Below are 20,589 nucleotides of genomic sequence, written 5' to 3' on the forward strand. Positions count from 1 at the left end.
AAGACTTCATCAAACCTGGGAGTAACAGTAAAATTGTCTGGACAGCTTTGCCAGAGACAATCAATCATCTTAAAAATCTTTAAATATTTGTGTATAAGGAAGGCAAAAGCATAGAGATTGAGAGGAAGCAAAAGGCTAAAAGGTCTAAGAAATTGTCAACAATAGATGAATTCAAGAAAAGTATACTTCAAAACCAATAAACCACTAATACTGGTGAATATAAAGTTAATATTATTAGGTGATTCACCCCCCCAATAAATTCATAACAATTATTGGATGAGTCTTCAGTTTTATTACAAAAATGAAGATGATCAGTTTGATCAAAATGAAAGCTTGCTCACAAGTTTTACATAAGTATTCCAAATACAAAGTCTCCTGAAACAACAGTTTTGATATGATTTTCATTTTTTTAAAGGGATGCAAACATTCCATTTCCTCATTTATAATCTCTATGCCAAGACAATATTTTAATAGGTATCTTCTGCTGTTCGATCCAAATTCACAAGGATAATTGAACCACACAGACAATATCTTGTCAGCAAAGGTTAAAAAGCCATTTTTTTTTTAAGGAGGAGGTAAATCCTTAATACCCAGCCCTTATGTATTTTCAGAGTCTTGTACTACACTGACATGATTTGCAGTCAGTTTTTTTCCCCTACCCTTAAGGCTACAAAACTCTGTTGCAAATGCATTGCAAAAGAATTCTAGACCACTTAATGCAAAAATCAAAAAAATAGTTCTCCAATAAAAAGTAAATTTTATAAATGGTAGGAAATAGTATCTGTGGTAAGCTACTAAGTGACATTTTCCCCTATTACTGAACAAATCATGTTACACAGAAACAGGGAAGACAAGTTATCAAATACAACAAGCTTATGCTATGTTTACATCCCTCATTAAAAAAAAATAATTTCAAACTTTTCACACACTCCATCTGATATTTAATTTTCCCATCAGGTTGGAGGGGGAGGGTAATACTGTCCATAATTCCAAGGATTCTGATAATTGTACTGAAAGGAAAAAGCAAACATGTTAGCATACAAGAACTATGGCTGAGTTCTATATAGAAAAATGTAATTAAAGCAGGTATATTTAAGAAAACAAGCATGTGTTCACTGCTGAAATTCCAAGTCTTAACCAGAAGACAATGTATTATATAATCTGCAACCGAAGCAAAGAGTTGTTTTTTCTAAAGGAAAAAAAAGAGACTATCCTAATTTATGCATTTCTAATAACATCTATTAACAAAAAATTCAATTATAATTATGTAAACTCACTTGATACCAGGCACTATAATTATATGCAGCTTGATTTGCCTGTAAATCACCATCAATCATCTGTGTAGATGATGAAGTTGTATCTTCTGTGTGTGCTTTCTTTTCCTCTGGTTCTTCTGATCTAAATAAGGGTCAAAATGGAAACTTTCAGAATTCCCAGAGATAAGTACTTTTAACAAATGGATGAATGTCACCTGTGTACATTCATCTGACGTTCTTGACCACTCTGTTTTATATGATTTCAAATCATGAAAATAAATTACCACAACATGAAGGTAATAATTATCTTTAAAGGGATTTCCACAATGAAATGTCTTCTTTTAAGCATCCCTTCCTGATTCAGCAGGAAGTTACATACCCATTTTCTGCTTTCCTTTTTAAAGAATCCTGTTCTTTTAGGAGTGTTTGATGTTCATCATAAGCATTCAGAAGCCTGAGAGGGAAGGAAAAACAATCCTTTGGAATACATAAAAGCCAAACTTAAATTTTTAAAGTTTTTAAGTTATTTCCACTTAGGGAAACAAAAGCATGTTGCAATGAACATCCTTCTGGGAAAAAAAATGATCCAGCAGGCAAAACTGCCCCCAGCTACCTTTTCTATGTTATTTGCTTTGGCAAACCACTGCCTCGCACTTTCCTTCTCAGTCCATGTGATTCAAATGAGGCTTCAGAGATACAGGCCTAGCCAATTACCTTACTACATATCTCTGACCAATGACTGGTTTAGAGGTGATCATGTGACTCAAACCAGGATTTCAGTAAGTCCCAGGATTTCTGACTGAGCTACTGAAAAAGTGCCTGTTCTCTGTACTACAGTGGGCTAAAGCTGATGGGATACTGGCCAAGAGCTACCAGTTTTTATTATTTGTAACACATGGAGAGAGCCCGACTAAGGAGCTATCACACAACAAAGTGACCTTGACAATATGTTTTCGTCCAATGCAACCACGAGTCCTGACAGTTACATAATTTGTATACTTTTGAGCTCTAACTTAACAATGCTTATTAAAGACACCTGCCACCAGTTAGGATAAAGTGTAAACTTCGGCCATGTGATAAACTGAATTAGAACTAAAATAAAACTGCAGTATAATTAGTTATCATTGATTAAAAAGATAATTTTTAATAAATAAAAAAATTAATGTGATATGTATTATAGGTCTCACCTGGAACTTAGAACTTCAAAAACAATGTCACTTGAAGCCAAACTGACTTTAAAATCATAATGATTTTGTTTTCCTTTTACCATTTTCTTTTTTTTTTTTTGAGCATGGAGTCCTAACCACTGGACCACCACGAAATGCCCTCCTTTTACCACTTTCTTAAATATTTTTTCGAAAGATGGCCTTATTTTTTAAGGTAATCAGAAACCCGAACACAGATAATTAACATTTCTGTGGAAATGACCTTGATGTTTACACGCATGTTCAACTTCCCTGGACAGCCTGCATATGTGCACAATTAACAGTAACACTGGTCCCAAAATATTCCAGGGGCAAAAACTGTCAATACCAGTAATCTCTGGTTCAGTGTTTACTCAACATAAAGGACTTTAAATGGACTAATTTCCTTAAGACCTTTAACAACTCATGGGTTGGCAACAAGAGACTCAATATTCATATGAGAAAATCTGAAAACTGAGGAATACAAAAATTAAGTGAGCGTTAGGATTTAATCCTACATTTGTCTGACTTGAACATTAATTCTTACCAATTCATTACACTGCTACCTAAATTTCTAAGCAACTCATTTATTTTCCATATCACTCCCTTTTAAAATTTCAAATACAACAATCTTAGACCCGATACTCAGACCCTCCATAACTATATCTGCAAGGGCCTAATTGGCATCCTTGTGTCGAACCTCAGATTTGTCTGTATATTACTGCCAAATTTAAATATGTCATTCAATCTAATTCAAAACTCTAATAGTTTCCTACTGTCAACCGTGTACATGTGCTCAGAACTCAGTCTAGCTTTTAAGACACAGCACATTTAGCATCAAGCTTTTACCGCTTCATAAAACCCTCCAATCAAGCAGATGTTCTACATGAACTTTAATTTGCTTCCACCATTTTATACTCTCCTTAGCTTATCAGAATCCAGTAATAACTAAATGAAGCCCCACCTCCTCTATGAAAGATGCCAAATACATTCTGTTCCAGAGAGATCACAGCCTTCTTTACAGTTATATGCTACCTCACATACTTATGTACAGCCTCTCTAGTCACCATACCATCCAACTAGACTAAAAGCTAGAATTACATATGCCATTTCTTTTGTATACTTTCTTCAGTACAAAACAAAAAGACGACACATACAGCACATGAGGTGGTTAAGAACACAGGCTCCGAAGTAGGTTCTAATCCCAGCTGCACAATGTAATAGCTAAGTGACCTTGGAAAAACTGCCTAATCTCTCTTTAAGCCTCTCTTTGTCTATTAAAAGACCAGTACCTCCTCCCCTCATTGGACTGTTAATGTACTTTACATTAGGTAATTATAAAACTTTTAATGTGCCAAGCACATATATACAGTTGTATTAAAATGTAACTCATATTAAATGTTTTTCAGTTTAATTAAAATCTCACTCAGCGGGCTTCCCTGGTGGCGCAGTGGCTGAGAATCTGCCTGCCAATGCAGGGGACACGGGTTCGAGCCCTGCTCTGGGAAGATCCCACATGCCGCAGAGCAACTAGGCCCGTGGGCCACAACTACTGACCCTGCGCATCTGGAGCCTGTGCTCCGCAACGAGAGGCCGCAATAGTGAGAGGCCCGCGCATCGCGATGAAGAGTGGCCCCCGCTTGCCGCAACTAGAGAAAGCCCTCGCACAGCAACGAAGACCCAACACAGCCATAAATAAATTAATTAATTAATTAATTAATTTTAAAAAAAAATCTTACTCAGCCATCAAAAATGTATACACACTTGCCTAACAGGAATTGGGGTATTTCCTTACTAGAACCAGGTAAGAAAGGAATGGCAGCAATGCTCTAATCAATATTTCTACTCTTCTATTTTGCAGATTTAAATTTTAAACTTGTCCTTTTCCCCACCCTCATCTTTTAGCCTTTTATAATGCATGAAGATGAGGTCATTAAGGCATGATCTGTAAAACCACACCCATCCTCTTCTCTAATCTGAGATGGCATTCCTATTCCAGAAAACCCCATCTACCTTTGGTGGTCTATATATTAAATGTTTCTGTGTTTCAGGGTTCAATCCTTCACCCATTTCCTTTTTCATAGAATTCCTGCCTCCTGCCTTCTCTCATCTACTCATTGTTTAAATTACCATGCTAAAATTCTGAAAATAATTTTGAAGGAAAGACAAACCATATGTCCTCTCATTAAGCACACAGACATTTGCAAAACTGAATTTACCCCCACATATACCCAAGGAAAAAGAAACCTAGGAAACATTTTAAATTTAACAATATATTATTTTGTACTCATCATCAAATTCCCATCCAAAATTATCAGTGCTCTATTACTATTCAGATAGATAATAATATATAATTAAGATCTTACTTATTAACATCTGAACCAAAATCTTCAAGAAATTCCACTTTTCTCTGAGAAAATGTAATTCTCATTTTCATAGGTAATGAACCATGTATAGCTTTGTCAAAACAATTTAGGATATTTTCTTCATTTTGTTTGAGGTCACCACTATATTCCATTTCAAGTAAATTGAGGTATAACTTTGTGTTCTCCTGTGTAAAAAGCAGTACCAATTAATCATATTTCTAAGATATTTTGATTAGACCAGAGATATTTTAAATGCATTAATTTTTATGTCTCAGCTTGAAAATTCAATATTGAAAATTGTATTAAAATGTAATTCATGTTAAATTTTTTCAGCATACATCTAATAACCAGGTAAAAAACACATTGGTAGGTAGAGACATCATCCTAGCATCTCCTAAACTATGCAAATTGTTAAATGCCAATAAATTAAAACCCTGTATCCTATCTTGTGTTTAATGTAGCTTGACCTACCGTAACAAATATGAAGTAAAACATAAAAAAATGATCTCTACAGTTCCCAGTAATCTAAATCTTCACAACCATAGATAATCTTCCTCAACTGCAGCTGGAAGCAAACCTCTTATAAACCTGTGTCTTAGACCTGTCATTAGCTGAAAATCTAAAAAATGAGAAATTTCCTAGCCACTGTCTTTTGACATCAGTTGATATATAAAAGGAAATACTTTAGAAAAGGAGAATAATCTCACTGCTACATTTGCTACAATGTAGGCAACTGCCCAACTTTTGTTTATAAGTGTTCTCAGGCCCTCTACTCTACTTAATAATCAATAAACTTGCCGTAAAATTTCTAAATGTGGAGAAAATAGAAAATCCAATAATGTTAATTTTCTCAACCCTTTAATGCATAATAATTTGAAAATTTTTTAAAAGAATGGCAACATCAGTTTAGAGGGACTGTTGTCTTCATTTAGTAATAAAATATATTACATACAGACCAAACCTTTCATCATAGTTGCCAGAATGAAAACAACAACAAAAAAGACTACTTTTTTTTTTTATGGAAGACATTCTAAAAAACACAAATACATACTTTGTCTCTTTCAATAGCTTCCAAAAGCACCTTTCTTGATTTTGGAAGGTTTTTTTGTATTTTGAAAAGATGCCGAGCTAGTTTGATAGCATAAAATGATGATTCATTATTTGATTTGGCATTTTTAATGGCTTCCTGAAGCAAACGTTCAGCTTCTTCCATATTTCCAAGCCGTCGTTCTAAACTTACTCTTCTCAAACGAACCATTGCCAATCCTAGAACACATTCTTCAAATGTTCTCAAGATATTCCTGGCTTCATTAATATTACCTAGAAATAGTAATTAAATGTTCATGCTTTTGTTTAAACTTATGAAATATCCTTTATGCCAGGTATTGGCAAATAACAGCCCACAGGCTAAATCCAGCCCTCTGGCTATTTTTTTTTTTTTTTTTTGAAATGGAAAATAGCCATGTTCATTTTTTTATGTATTGTCTATGGCTACTTTGGAGCTACAATGGCAGAGTTGTTAGGAAAGAGACCATATGGCCTGCAAAGCCTAAAATATTTACTATCTGGCCCTTTATAGAAAAAGTTTACCTGACCTCTGCTTTACACCATCCCTCAAGACTCAATTCCTATAACTTTATCCTAAAGTAACTTAAATCCCAAAATATCAACTGAATTTCCTCATTCTTACCCTGCTGTTCCTCAAAAGCTGCCCAAAGCATATGCACCATGGGTTTCTTTGGGAGATGAATTGTGCAAGCTCTGCTGAAGACATGCCTCACTCCTTCAATGCTATGATTTTCCATATACTTGGCATACTACATACAGAAACAGAGGAAATACTGAATAATTTACAGTTGAACAAGCCATTAAATATGTGACAGAACGATAAAATTCTATTTTTAAACCCATTCAGCACCTTTATTGAACCACTAGACTAGTTTCTGTAAGGAAGGACGAAGAGAGGCAACGAGGTTGGCATATGCAGCAGTCAAATCTGGTTGCAAGCAGACCATCTCCTAATGCAACAGATATAGTTATATGAACAACATTCAACAGAAGTACAAAAAAGGTTAGTCACTAGATCAATGTTTATAATGTATTCAAGTTTCAGAGCATATAATTTTCTTACCTTAATCCAAAACTCCTCATAGAGGGCACATGATATGACACATCTTTCAAAGAGAACCACAACTCGTTCATGAGTCCCATTTTCAATTTCAAATTCTAAGTATTCTTTCCAGTTTTTCAGTTGTGCCTTTTCCAATGGTTTCACATGAAAATAAGGTCTTTTAATCTATAATAAAAGCATGACATGACAATGAAAGTAAACCAGTACCAACTCCAAAATATGTATGACTATAGTAATACAAATTATTTAAATTATAAATACAATAATGAACCAAAAAATTTTAATCACCATATCTTATGATTAAAAAAACTTCTAAAATTAAAATCCCTTTAATTACTTAGGCTTTATAAATTGAAGGAACAACAGAATGTATTTTCCACTTACCCAGTCATTTTAACAGAACTACACAATTTTATGTTCAGAGAACTGTATTCTTTGCTGAGTATTTTAGAATTGAACAATTATACAACAGTAACAGAAAGCAGATCAGTGTCCATCCAAAGATGAATGGATAAAGATGATGTGGTATATATACACCAATGGAATACTACTCAGCCATAAAAAAGAACAAAATAATGCAATTTGCAACAACATAGATGCAACTAGAGATTATCATACTCAGTGAAGTTGGTCAGAAGGAGAAAGACAAATACCATTTGCTATCACTTATATGTGGAATCTAAAAAATAAAACAAACTAGTGAATATAACTACAAAAAAAAGGAAAGTAGATCAGTGGTTGCCTGGGGTAGGAGTGCGGTGTAGGTTACTGACTGAAAAGGGGTTCTGAGGTGACAGAGTACTTCTATATCCTGATTGTTGTGGTGATCACAATGCATATACATTTGTCAAAACTCATTTTACGAGCCAGTCACAAAAAAACACATACTACATGATTCCATTCATGTGAAAAGCCAGAACAGGGAAACCTATAGGAACAGAAAGTAGGTTAGCGGTACCTAAGGGTTGGGAGTTGGGGGCAGTAAGCAGATGAGGGAGTAGAGGAGTGAAAGCTAAAGAGTAAGGGCTTTCTTTTCAGGATGATGAAAATGTCCTAAAATTAACATTAATTTAATGTTCTAACATTAACTGTATATACCTATCTGTGAATATATTAAGAACTACTGAACTGTACACTTTAAATGGGTGATCTATATATGGCATGTGAATTACATCTCAATAAAGATGTTTAAAAAAAACAGAAATAAAGAATTAGAATTCTGAAAAAAAAAAAAAAAACACCTCATTTTACTGTACCTAAAATAGGTACATTTTGTTGTACATAAAACTCAATGAAACTGATTTTAAAAATTGAACAACTGTAATAAAATGGTTCAAATTAATAATGGAAAACTGATAATGGTAGCCATAAGTAGGACAAATATCTCATTACTTAAATAAGCAAAAATAAAAGGCAGAGACATCACTCAAAACTAAAAGAAAAATACATTACTCCTATATGCATTTTGAAGCCTATAATGACAATAACAAAAAAGCAAGCACTTACACCTTCTTCAAATGTCCACCTTTTACTAACTTCATGCTCATTATAATTAAACATTTCTTGATGAATTTCAATGATTCTATGTCTCATGTTTTCTATTTCAGTAATTAGCTAGGGAAGAAAAAAAATTTTAATCACACAAGTTATATACTAAAATTTTAAATATCACTGCTTACATTTAATTATCAACCACCCATACTATAGTCTTAGAATAGTGATGGGTTTTTAACCATTATCAATTATGTGCAAAGTACAATTAACAATACTGAAATCTGTGAAAGTATTTCCTAATAAACCACTTTCTCATATGCCTTTTTAAAAACAAAAAACAGGGCTAGTACATCACAACATAGGCCAAATAATCCTTCTAAGCTAACAGTTTCAGGTGTCTCATAGTAAAACATATTATCTATTCCAAATCAAACTAGCTAAAGAATTCCCACCTGCCTTAATCAGAAATTGATTTTATATGAGCTACAAGTCATACCACACATGCAGTCAAGGGACATAAAAGTTTAGTTCCTCATGCACTGAAAGATTTTTTTTAATAAGTCTGGTTACCTTTGCTGGATCAGTTATGTCTTCAATTCCTGACGGTAGATCATCACCAGGAGGACCATCATCACCACTATGCCCATTTACAGAAGCTAATTCCCTTCGCAGCTGAATAAACTGTTCACCAGTTAGAAGATCTCTAGGTAAGTTATTCTGTATATGTTCTTTAAATCTAAAGGAAAACAGTAAAAATACAAGCTCTATATATGAAGTATAATTTTAGATCCCACGTTACATTTCTACTACACATTACTCTTTCAAAGGAACTCTGATTTAAAGAAGCCAAAACACCACACCCTTTCTCCTTTTCTACAGTAACAACCTACCACTTGATAAAACAGTCTACAGACATCTTCATTTCCTTCCTGCCTTTGCAATGGAATGAAGAAGGCGTGGACAAGTCATACATTGAAATCCTACTTCTGTCCATTACTAATTATTTGACTTATAGGAAGTTTTTCCCTTCTCTAAATCTTGGTTTTCTCATCTGTCAAGTGACTGTAAAATTAAATACAGCAATCCATGTTTAAATTATAAATGATTACTTATAAATGATCAACAAATTTTGCAGTTCCTTCCTCACCTACCAATTACTCCTGAATTCACGTGTCTGTGCCAAACACTCCAATGAAATTGCCCTAATTAAAGTCACCAAGTACCTCTTACATGCAAAATTAAATGGATACTTGTTTTATAGTACAGCCTCTATCCTAATAATGTCCTCAGTACTTAGGGCTGTTAACTAACCTTCCTTTTAGAACCTTCTTCACCCTGGGCTCCGAGTTACCACTTTCTTGGTTTTCCTCCAAGTCTCTGACTGCTCCTTGATTCCAGCCTGCCCCCAAATGCTAGTATGCCCAATGATTCCACTCTGCATTTTGTTCTCATCTATTTTTATATACTTTCTGTCCAATCTTACTAATACAGCTTGAAATAATAAGCATACTATGACTTTACAACTCTAACTTAAGCCCAAACCTTTTCCCTAAATTTCAGCTTAGTATATACAACTGCCAACACTCTGCATAAAGAAATATAGATTTTAAGCAAAGAGTGTTTTGAAAAACATGTCATTTATCTACACACACTAGTTTATATATATATATACAAATTTTAATCAAAAACACCAAGTTGAGGAGCTAAAATATCTACACCATCTCAATTTGGAACCTTATATACAACATGTCTATAAGTGTGTCACTTTCATCCACAAATCAACACCCTCAGCATTTCTAATCTTTTTTTTTTAATATTTATTTATTTATTTAGGCTGCACAGGGTCTTGGTTGCAGCACGCGGGATCTTCGTTGCGGCATGTGGGATCTTCAGTTGCAGCATGCGGGCTTCATAGTTGCAGCATGCAGACTTCTTAGTTGTGGCATGCAGACTCTTAGTTGCAGCACGCGAACTCTTAGTTGCGGCACGCGTGTGGGATCTAGTTCCCAGACCACGGATCGAACCCAGGCCCCCTGCATCAGGAGCGTGGAGTCTTACCCGCTGGACCACCAGGAAAGTCCCAACATTTCTAATCTTGATATTGTCAACCACTAAGTTGCCGAATCTCTTCCACCTACCTTATCTCTTACATTCCACTGGATACTAGGTCCAATTTAGTCTACCTTCTAAATATGACTTCATGCCCTCCTCACTACTCAGCTAGATAAACATAAACCGGTCTTCCAGCCTCTAGTCTCACAGCTTCTAACCCCACCTCAATACTGCTATCAAAAATGTTATTAAAAAGTAAACATGAAAAATAAAATAGTAAACAGGATCATATACCACCCTGCCAAAATGACTTCAATGTTTACCCTGCATTCAGGTTAAAATCCAATCTCCTTGAAGTCTTTCATATTCTGACCTAGCCTCTGACCCAGACCTACCTCTTCAACCTAATTATCAAACATGGTTGTACATGTACCATATGCTCTAACCTTAGAGATTTTTTCCCCAAGTTTCTTAAAATTGATTTAGGCTACTGACACCTGGATTTTTATGGATTTTAAGACTTTCACAGGGACTTCCCTGGCAGTCCAGGGGTTAAGACTCTGTGCTCCCAATGCAGGGGGCACAGGTTCAATCCCTGGTAGGGGAACTAAGATCCTGCATGCCGCATGGCATGGCCAAAAAAAAAAAAAAAAACTTTCACGAACATATGTGAATAACATTGGAAACTAATTTAAATTTTGCAAAATCAATGAATACAGAGGCTTAACTTGACCTATTTTATCACCAGGAGAACAAAAATACAGATTGCCTTATTAAAAAAATTTTTAAATGAGGAAGTAACTCTCAAATGTGTAGTATGAAAATGAATAGATTTAATACTCAAATAAATATTAAAATTAAAAATTGTCAAGACATGGATAAGAAACTTGAAATAAGGTAAAACTGAAAAATAACTACTTATAGAACATAAATTTAAAATAACTGGACTTCCCTGGTGGCGCAGTGGTTAATCTCCTCCTGCCAATGCAGGGGACACAGGTTCGAGCCCTGGTCCGGGAAGATCCCACATGCTGCAGATCAACTAAGCACCTGTGCCACAAGTACTGAGCCTGCGCTCTACAGCCTGCGAGCCACAACTACTGAGCCTGCGTGCCTAGAGCCCATGCTCCGCAACAAGAGAAGCCACCGCAGTGAGAAGCCTGCGCACCACAACAAAGAGTAGCCCCTGCTTGCCACAACTAGAGAAAGTCCGTGAGCAGCAACAAAGACCCAACACAGCCAAAAAATAAATTAAAAAATAAAATACAATAAAAATAAATAAAATAAAATAAAATAATTGCCACATTATATATATAAACTTCTTTCACATGGTGATAAAATATGCATAATACTGAACAGTAATACTCCATTAGCTTTTTCTACTATAAAGCTAATTTACTCAATATAGAATGGCTGAGTGCCTAATACTGGGTTGGCCAAAAAGTTTGTTTGGGTTTTTCCGTAAAGGAAAATACCTATTCCTAGGTATTAAGGCCAAAAAGAATTAAAAATCCTCAGAAAATGACAGACGTGAGGATACAAGAGACATAAATTCAAAACAGTGTTATCAGTGCTAAGATAAATGAAATAAATGTAGGTAGAGTGCTGGCACAAAAGACAAAACAGACACTTCTGTTTAGGTGAACTGGAAAAAGTTTCACCGAGAAAACATTAAGCTGTATGGGTCTTAAGGAATATGAGTTCACCAGACAAACGGAAAGTGGAAAAGGTATTACAGTCATAAAAGCATAAAACATCACTGCCCTTTGGAAAATTATCAGTACTCAGGTTATGTCTAGAGTTTAAGAACTACCAGGGACTGGGCCTGAGGAATTAGATCATATCACAAAAGTACTCATGCTAAGGAGGATTTTAAATTAGATATTTTCTTAGAGATAATGTTCAGTGTATATCCAATATACAAGCCTACACAATAGAAATATTTCTATTACAGCACTTAGTTCCTTTAGCACATGCTTCCTCTTCTACACTTTTGAGCAACTTGAGGGCCAAGTCAATGCATACATATCTTCTTTGGGCCTTTATTCCTACAACTTAAATGCATATCATCTGGTACATGGCAAGCGCTAAATAACTGACTTTAAATAGGAGAAGTATATTTGGCAAAAGAAAACATTTCAGCAGTTCTCAAAGCAATTAGTCATGTGAATTAGTTTACTTACATAAACTATAAGATTTACTTATACCCAACACTACTTCTGAGTTTGCTATACTCATAAGGAAAGTGGGTCTCATTACATTAAGTGAAAAAGAGTAGATTAAAAAGCAGTATGTGTAATGCAATCCACTAATCTCTATTATACTCATACATGCATTTTTAAAAGCCCAGTGAAATATTAAAAAAAAAAAATACTACACCAAGAACTCTGGGGCCACACTGTCTAGGTTCCAATCAGCTTCCAACCACTTACTTATTCTGTGACCTTTTGCAAATACTTTAATCTTTCTTTGCCTCTACTTCCATAAAATGTACATAAATAATAGTATCTATACCTATACCTGGTTTATTGTGATGATTAAATGAGTTATAAGGCACTCAGAACACTGTCTGTATAACTGTTTCCTAGTCATATTTTTTCTTACTAACAATTATTATAATCATATATTTTACCTATATTTTAGACCCTAGAAGAATTGGTTTATGAAAGGAACCCGCTTTGTCCCAGATAACTTTTAAAATCTTTTTTAAAGGCTTTTAAAAAAACATTAAAGGGGCTTCCCTGGTGGCACAGTGGTTGAGAGTCTGCCTGCTAATGCAGGAGACGCGGGTTCGAGCCCTGGTCTGGGAAGATCCCACATGCCGCGGAGCAACTGGGCCCGTGAGCCACAACTACTGAGCCTGTGCGTCTGGAGCCTGTGCTCCGCAACAAGGGAGGCCACGATAGTGAGAGGCCCGCGCACCGCGATGAAGAGTGGCCCCCACTTGCCGCAACTAGAGAAAGCCCTAGCGCAGAAACAAAGACCCAACATAGCAATCAATCAATCAAGAAATCTTTAAAAAAAAAAAAAAAAAAAATTAAAAATATATTTTTAACTTTTTAAATTCAGTCAACAAATATTCACCAAGCGTCTCCACGTGCCAACCCTTGTGTTAATAATCTCTTTCAGCAAGTGTCTCCCTAGGTCATTATACCCTAGAAACCTGCCCACCTCCTCTATTTCATGAAAAACAGAGATGGTATATTCAGAACCACATGCTTTCTGTTTCTAACCTGGGTCTACATAGCTTAGCAAATTGATCCACAGTTCTGTACAAACGTTTCATAAAGTTTTCTAATTTGTTAGTAAAGAAAAATTTAGAAAATCACTTACTTAATAACTACCTAAAGTTTACAGACTCTACCACAATAGTAGTTATAAAAATTATGACAGAAGTATGTATGGCAGTTAAGAATAGCAAACATTTATCATTTATCAACACAGTCCTCATAACTTTCTTGTTCAGAAAGACTAAGTCCGTATTAGTGGGATCCTTATTAGTGGGATACTTTGAATACATCAGGAACATGGAATCACAGTACACAGAACTAGTTGTTTTAACAGCACTCATTAAAACGAAATGATACCAGTCATAACAGATTATCATAGTAGAAAATTAAACTGAAATTATTTTTGATTGTTTGAATATAAACAGGACTTACTACATAAAATACATTCTTTGCTCTTTTGGATATAAGATGTTATGTGAATCACAAGAATGGACCTTTAGTAAATCATTATGTTTTAAATAAGCATCTATTATGTGCCATGTACTGCGTTAACCATAAAGAATAATTAAACTTAGATTCTTTTCTCTCATTCCTTCACTACTCTGAAATATCTTAGACAAAAGACAGGATTCCTATCATTTCCTCACCTATAAAACAGATAAAGAGAACCTTCCGTCTAAAACCAGTAAAGTTCCTAAACATTTTATAAGCTATACTGAAAGTGTCAAAATTTAAAAGTGTATAACTTGTGATTATCGAGCAAAAAAATTTATTCCTGTTTGCGTCTAATGGAATCTTACATTTCAAGAGAATAAGTATCCTCATTATTGGAAATTAATTACCTGAGTAATCACAAAAAAATTTTAACGACCTGATTTTTCCACTCACCTCTGAAAATGATGACTATACAGCTGTGTTGGAATACCAAGAATACGATCATATATAGCTGTAACTTCTCTCAGGTTTCCCTGTTCATTTTCCCAGTTTATATACATTTCCCAGAGTCTGTCAGATCGGAAATCTGTTCCTGCAGCTAGAACAGCATGCTCAAAAGTTCTGAAAAATTAAATTACCTCTAAGTTATCTTTCCAAGATAAAATCACTTTAAAAATATTTCTACACTTTGCAATATATACAAATATCAAATCATAGTCATACTCCTGAAACTAATGTTACACATCAATTATACCTCCATTTCTAAAAAAGCAAAAAAATAAAAATAAAATATTTCTAAATTTTAGAAGATAATGCTAAATTCAAAATTATATTCAACTCTATACAAGTAGAGATTAAAAGGAAGAAGGAATAGTAGAAAAGTGTATGATAGTTGCTTAAAAAAAAGAGAAAACAAAGGGAATAGGTAAATGTAATTTTATGTAACTGTATATTGTTTTATATGATATAAATTTGCAATGCAAATTACATTGCAAACATATAAGAGTAACACAGTAGACACTAAAATATTCGTTAAACTTGAAATGTCTGTTGAATAGATTCCTTTAGGGCAAAAGACAAAGAGACAAAATTTATCTCACTTTAAGAAATAATTTTCTGGCAAAACAACTCTCCAACAAGGGGTCCAGCTGCCTTGTCAGGTAATGAGAAATATACATATATTTTAAAACTCTCAAAATTCTCTAATTCTAAAATTCCACAGTTACAGTTTACTACAAAATCATTTATTTTAAAATACTTAGCTCATTTGAAGAGATTTCTGTAAGCAATTTTAATCACTGGATTTGATATCCCAATGGGATAAAATTTTAGAGGGATTTTTAACAGTATAAACTACACTATCTAAATTAATGTACAACGTTAACTGAATGCCAATCAAAGCTCTAAGAAATTTTGGATGGAAGAGAAAAAAACAAATTCTAACATTCATCTAGCATACAAAGATGCAAAACATTTTTGTAAAAGTACAAAGCAGCAGGCATTTTCCTGAAAGGTATCAAAAAAAACTAGAAAGCTATAATAATTAAAAGTATGGCACTGGCCTGGTATCGGAAAAATGAATTAACAAAACAGTTCCCAAGAAAACAAAATAGACCTATGTATATGTGAGAATTTAGTATATGATAAAGTATTTTAAATCAATGCACAAAAAAAATTTTTTTAATTTAAAAAATAAAAAATCATTGTAGAAAAGATAGACTATTCCAAATGGAAAAAATAAAAGGTTAATCTGTGACTTGCAAAAGACACAAACTAAGGTTAATCTGTTTCACAAAAGACACAAGCTAAATGTCAGGTAAGTGAACTATAAAAAAAAAAGCCTATAAAAAGAATTAGAAAAAAATTCAAGATTTATATATTCTTGGCAAGATAGGCACAAAACTCAGAAACCAATAAAAGATTGCAAATTGAACCACAGTAAGAAAAAAACAAAAACAAAAACAAACCTCTATATGATAAAGATACACTAAACAATGATGTGCCAAAACTGGGGGAAATATGTTTAATACACATAAGGCATTGAGAGAACATGCGTGTGTGTGTGTGTGTGTGGTACGTGCACACACGTGTATGTTTGTGTTTGAGATTTTCAAGGGAGTTAAAATACATGTTATTCCTCTGCAGAATCCCAAAATGATTCAGGAAATTAATGCACCAGACACTAAGAAAACTGGAGGTAGCTGGAAGAGGAAGGATGACAGGTAATGAACAAAATGTTTAGACGAAGGTTTGCTTAATGAATGGTAAGAGGCCTTGAACCCACTTTCCTGCTCAGCTATGGGATTTCAGAAGCTAGGTATATGCTCCCCAGGCAGATCAGATGATCCTTCAATGAAGAAACTGCTTGGTATAGGAATAAGATATAAGGATTCCAACACTGGGAGTCCCCCAACAAAACCCTGAGTAGCCACCTGATCATGCACTGTGAAGCCCTTTATGCCAGCTAACAATGTAGTACAGAACTTCCATTCAGTTTATTAGTATTGAATCTTTAACATGAGCAGAAATCCAGAGATCAAACATATCAGATATGAAAACAAGCAAACAAACAAAAAAGAGAAAACAGTGCTGAGGGCAGAGAAAATTTCAACTATCCTTAACACCCTCAAAGAAATGTTAAAAAGATATGCAGCCAGGGACTTCTCTGGTGGTTCAGTGGTAAAGAATCCATGTTCCAATGCAGGGGACGCGGGTTCGATCCCAGGTCAGGGAACTAAGATCCCACATGCCGCGGGGCAACTAAGCCAGCGCCTCAACAAGAGAGCCCGTGTGCCTCAAACTACAGAGCCCACACACTCTGCAGCCCACGTGCCACAACTACGCCCTAGAGCCTGCTCTCCACAACTAGAGAGAGAAAACCCGCACACCACAACGAGAGAGAGAAAACCCGCACACCACAACTAGAGAGAAGGCCGTGCACCGCAACAAAGAGCCCGCGTGCCACACTAGAAGATCCCACAGGCCTCAACGAAGACCCCGCGTGCCACAACTAAGACCAGACACAGCCATAAATAAATAAATAAATAAATAAAATAATAAATAAATATATGGGACTTCCCTGGTGGCACAGTGGTTAAGACTCCACGCTCCCAATGCAGGGGGCCCGGGTTTGATCCCTGGTCCAGGAACTAGATCCCACATGCATGCCACAGCTAAGAGTTTGCATGCCACAACTAAGACCTGACACAACCAAAATAAAATAAATAAATATTTAAAATAATAATTAATAAATAAAAAGTAAAAAATTTGGATATTAAGAAAAAAGATATGCAGCCATATAACAAGAATAGGAGGTAAGAAAAGGAATATTCAAAGAAGAGGAAAGATTCTTAGATACTAAAAATCTTATGGCAGCTATTAAAAATCCAATACAAGGTTCAAGGAAATACCTCAAAAAGTCAAACAAATCCTAGGAGATTGAGAAAAAGGAAAAAGATAAGAAAATTAAATGATTAAAACAGAAGGTCCAATGTCCAACTATTGAAAACAACAGAGAAGACCAAGGAAAAGAAATTATCAAAATAAGAATGAACACAATAATAACATTTCTAAGACTAGAAAGATGTGCTTTAAAGCATCCAGATGGAAAAGGCCCACTAAGTAAGCACAATTAACTAGAAAAAGAAAGTCCACACCAAAGCATTACAATTGCAGTTACAACAAAGATAAAGAGAACATTTTAAAAGCTTCCTTGAAGAAAAACAAGTCACATAAAGAGAATTCAAAAGAAGAATGGTATAATACTTCTCAAAAGCAACACCAGAAGATAGATGGAGAAATGCCTTCAAAGCCCTAAAGAAAAATTACTTTCACCTCAAAATTCTACACCCCACCGGACCATCAATTGTTTCAGACATAAAGATACAAAAAAATTTTTTTCATTCCAAGCATCCTTTATCAGGAAGTTATGGGATGTACTCCTCTAAAAGGCAGGCATGAACCAAGAAAGAATAGGATCTAACAAGCTCTAATAAATAGAGCTTGAAACCCAGGAAAAAGGTAAAGACATCTCCTAGAATCATGATAATGAGGAAATCCAAAAACTGCTGTACAACAGAATCAGAATACAGCAACCAGTCCAGATTACAGAAGAGGAGGTTCCAGGAGGGCTATCTCCAAGAGGGAGGAAAAAAAATGGAATTTACATTTCTCAGAACATAATTCTCTTTTTGTAATGTTCAGATTAAGTAGAATAACACTAGATACATACATTTTTTAGTTTCAAAAAGTAATTTATATAGATAGCATTTGTACGTGTGGAAAGTCAGTATTAGTACTGACTACTGAAAGTAGCTGTTGGAGGGGGTAGAAAATTTTAAATGTTTAAAGAAAGCCAGGCAAATGGGAAAAAGGGGGGAGGGAAGGAAAGGAGTAATTACAGGAAAAACAAAAAACTATGAAACCTATCCATACTGGAAAGATGAGGAATGGGAAGACAGGGTATAAGTGAACTAAAAATTCTCATCTACCATAACAGAATGATAATGTCTATAGGCAGTGAGAGAGAAGCAGAAAGCAGTAGAGTGCTACTGTTATAAACATGTTGGAAAATATCAGAAGAAACGGCTAAAATATTTAAAGAGAGGTGGAGGGATCACTTTTTGTTACAAGCAGTTTAACATTAACTTTTTAAACTACATGTACATATAAATAATTTGATGAAAATAAAAACCAAAAACACATTTTAAATTCCTATAATCAGTAACAAAGACAATCCAAAAGTAAAATAAGCAAATGACATGAACAAGCAATGTAAAAATGCCTTATACAGACAGCATTTGAAAATATGGTAAACCAGGATGACCAACCTACAGATATGTGAACTAAGATAATGAAATACTACTGGAGGTTAAAAAAAAAACATGGCGTGACTATGGGAAAATGACTACCCTCATACACTGTGGGAGTTTAAAATTGGTACCACTTTTAAAAGAACATTTGACAAAACATAGCTGCGATTCCCTTTGACACAAGTTCCATTTCTAGAGTGCTCTACATAAACATTGACTTGTAAAGAGATGTTCACTGAAGCACTAATTATTTCCTATAAATAAGAATTTGGTGAAATAAAATATACTACCTTGATACTATAAAACACTCTTGCAATGGTTAAAAAAAATGGTAGGGAGAATTTCTAAAACATTCTGTTAATTTTTTTAAAAAATCAAACAAAAATGTGTAATATGTATACACACATATATGTACATCTATGTGTATCTGAAAGAACACACCCCAAGTAATTAACCATGAGAGGAGAGGGATTGGGGACATAAGGGGGTGTGGAATGGTGGAGGACTTTGTTATGTACATTTTTTAATAATCATGCATAAGTTTACTATGTGTATCATTTTTTTAATAGTGAAAAAGAAAGTTAAACTTTTAGTTTAGCATTCATGAGTAGTTCTATTATCAATATCAGAATACTTGACTTATTTATATCTTTAAATACATTTAAGTATCAGTGTTTCACATACCCTCTTATTGTACTGTTTGTCTCAGGATCACCAGGGTCCAATGTTTCTTTTAAGAAGTTTATATAATGTATCCAAAGGTCAACACTAAGAGGTATTGCCTGAAGCCCCCGGCGATACACCTAAGAAGAAAACAACAAACTGTACTTCAAATATTTAATTATTTCTTAACAGAGAGGCAACACTGTGTTATCCGGTGAACCTTAGAAATACTAATTACTGGAATTTTGTTTAAATAATCTACCATTACCATTTGGGTGGAGGTTGGATAGAACATGGCAATGTTCTGATCCCCACGTGCAGAGTCTTGATCTTCAAAGCGCAGCAGTCCCTGCATTCTGACCGGGTTGTGTGGGCAGGCTTTGGGTTACAGACCATAGGGCACAGACCCATTAGAGCATCAATGACAGCGTCTGACCAAAAATGCAATAAGACGTAGCAAATGTGACTAGCAAACCAACTATATTGTTTGGAAAATGAGAAATAAATGTAAGTGAGAGAAAAGCCCTGCCCTACTTGTTAAGCTGCAGTGTAATACAGAGGCTTGCACTGCAAAGCTTGACAAACTGTAGAGGTTTAACGCACCTGCCAACAAAGAGAGAAAATATTAGCTACAAATGCCACAAGAGTGACAAATGCAAATAAAATACCCTATAAAATTGTTTGACCATAAATCGTAGGTACTGCCAGCCAAAAAAAGTCTGTTTTGTTATTATTTGGCTTACAGTACCTAATGGAGATAACTTTATTCAGTAATGTACGCACCTCATCTGATTGTTTAATGTTGTCATGCCGCTTTTCGAGGTCTGCATACTTTTTCCAATAACCATAGCAATACGGATAGTGTATGAAAAATTTGTCAAACGCTTTCCTGGCAGCCATCAAGTGATTCTGATGAAAATAAAACAAGGTGTTTAAACATCTTGGAAATTTTTGTCACAAAAACTAT

General features: G+C 34.7%; 1 protein-coding gene across 7 annotated transcripts in view; it reads right to left on the reverse strand.

The window, feature by feature from the left end:
- Positions 1 to 277: 277 nt before the first annotated feature.
- PRPF39 (pre-mRNA processing factor 39) overlaps positions 278 to 20,589 on the reverse strand; it is a 36,800-nt gene continuing 16,488 nt past the window's right edge. For 2 of the 7 annotated variants that reach the window (XM_082383810.1, XM_082383811.1), the window contains exons 3-14: positions 20,406 to 20,531; positions 19,644 to 19,762; positions 14,602 to 14,769; positions 9,002 to 9,167; positions 8,444 to 8,551; positions 6,938 to 7,102; positions 6,497 to 6,623; positions 5,858 to 6,126; positions 4,807 to 4,991; positions 1,636 to 1,710; positions 1,278 to 1,398; positions 278 to 1,010 (exon numbers count right to left, since the gene is read on the reverse strand). In XM_082383810.1, coding sequence (XP_082239936.1) covers positions 954 to 1,010; positions 1,278 to 1,398; positions 1,636 to 1,710; positions 4,807 to 4,991; positions 5,858 to 6,126; positions 6,497 to 6,623; positions 6,938 to 7,102; positions 8,444 to 8,551; positions 9,002 to 9,167; positions 14,602 to 14,769; positions 19,644 to 19,762; positions 20,406 to 20,531 — 1,686 coding nt within the window. In that variant the 3' untranslated portion in view covers positions 278 to 953. Of the gene's footprint in view, positions 1,011 to 1,277; positions 1,399 to 1,635; positions 1,711 to 4,806; positions 4,992 to 5,857; positions 6,127 to 6,496; positions 6,624 to 6,937; positions 7,103 to 8,443; positions 8,552 to 9,001; positions 9,168 to 14,601; positions 14,770 to 19,643; positions 19,763 to 19,890; positions 20,532 to 20,589 lie in introns of those variants that run through there. The other 5 variants (XM_082383813.1, XM_082383815.1, XM_082383814.1 and 2 more) reach the window with 5 other exon arrangements.

The sequence above is a fragment of the Balaenoptera borealis genome (genome assembly GCF_965194805.1).
Source record: "Balaenoptera borealis genome assembly, chromosome: 3".
Classification (NCBI taxonomy): Eukaryota; Metazoa; Chordata; class Mammalia; order Artiodactyla; family Balaenopteridae; genus Balaenoptera; species Balaenoptera borealis.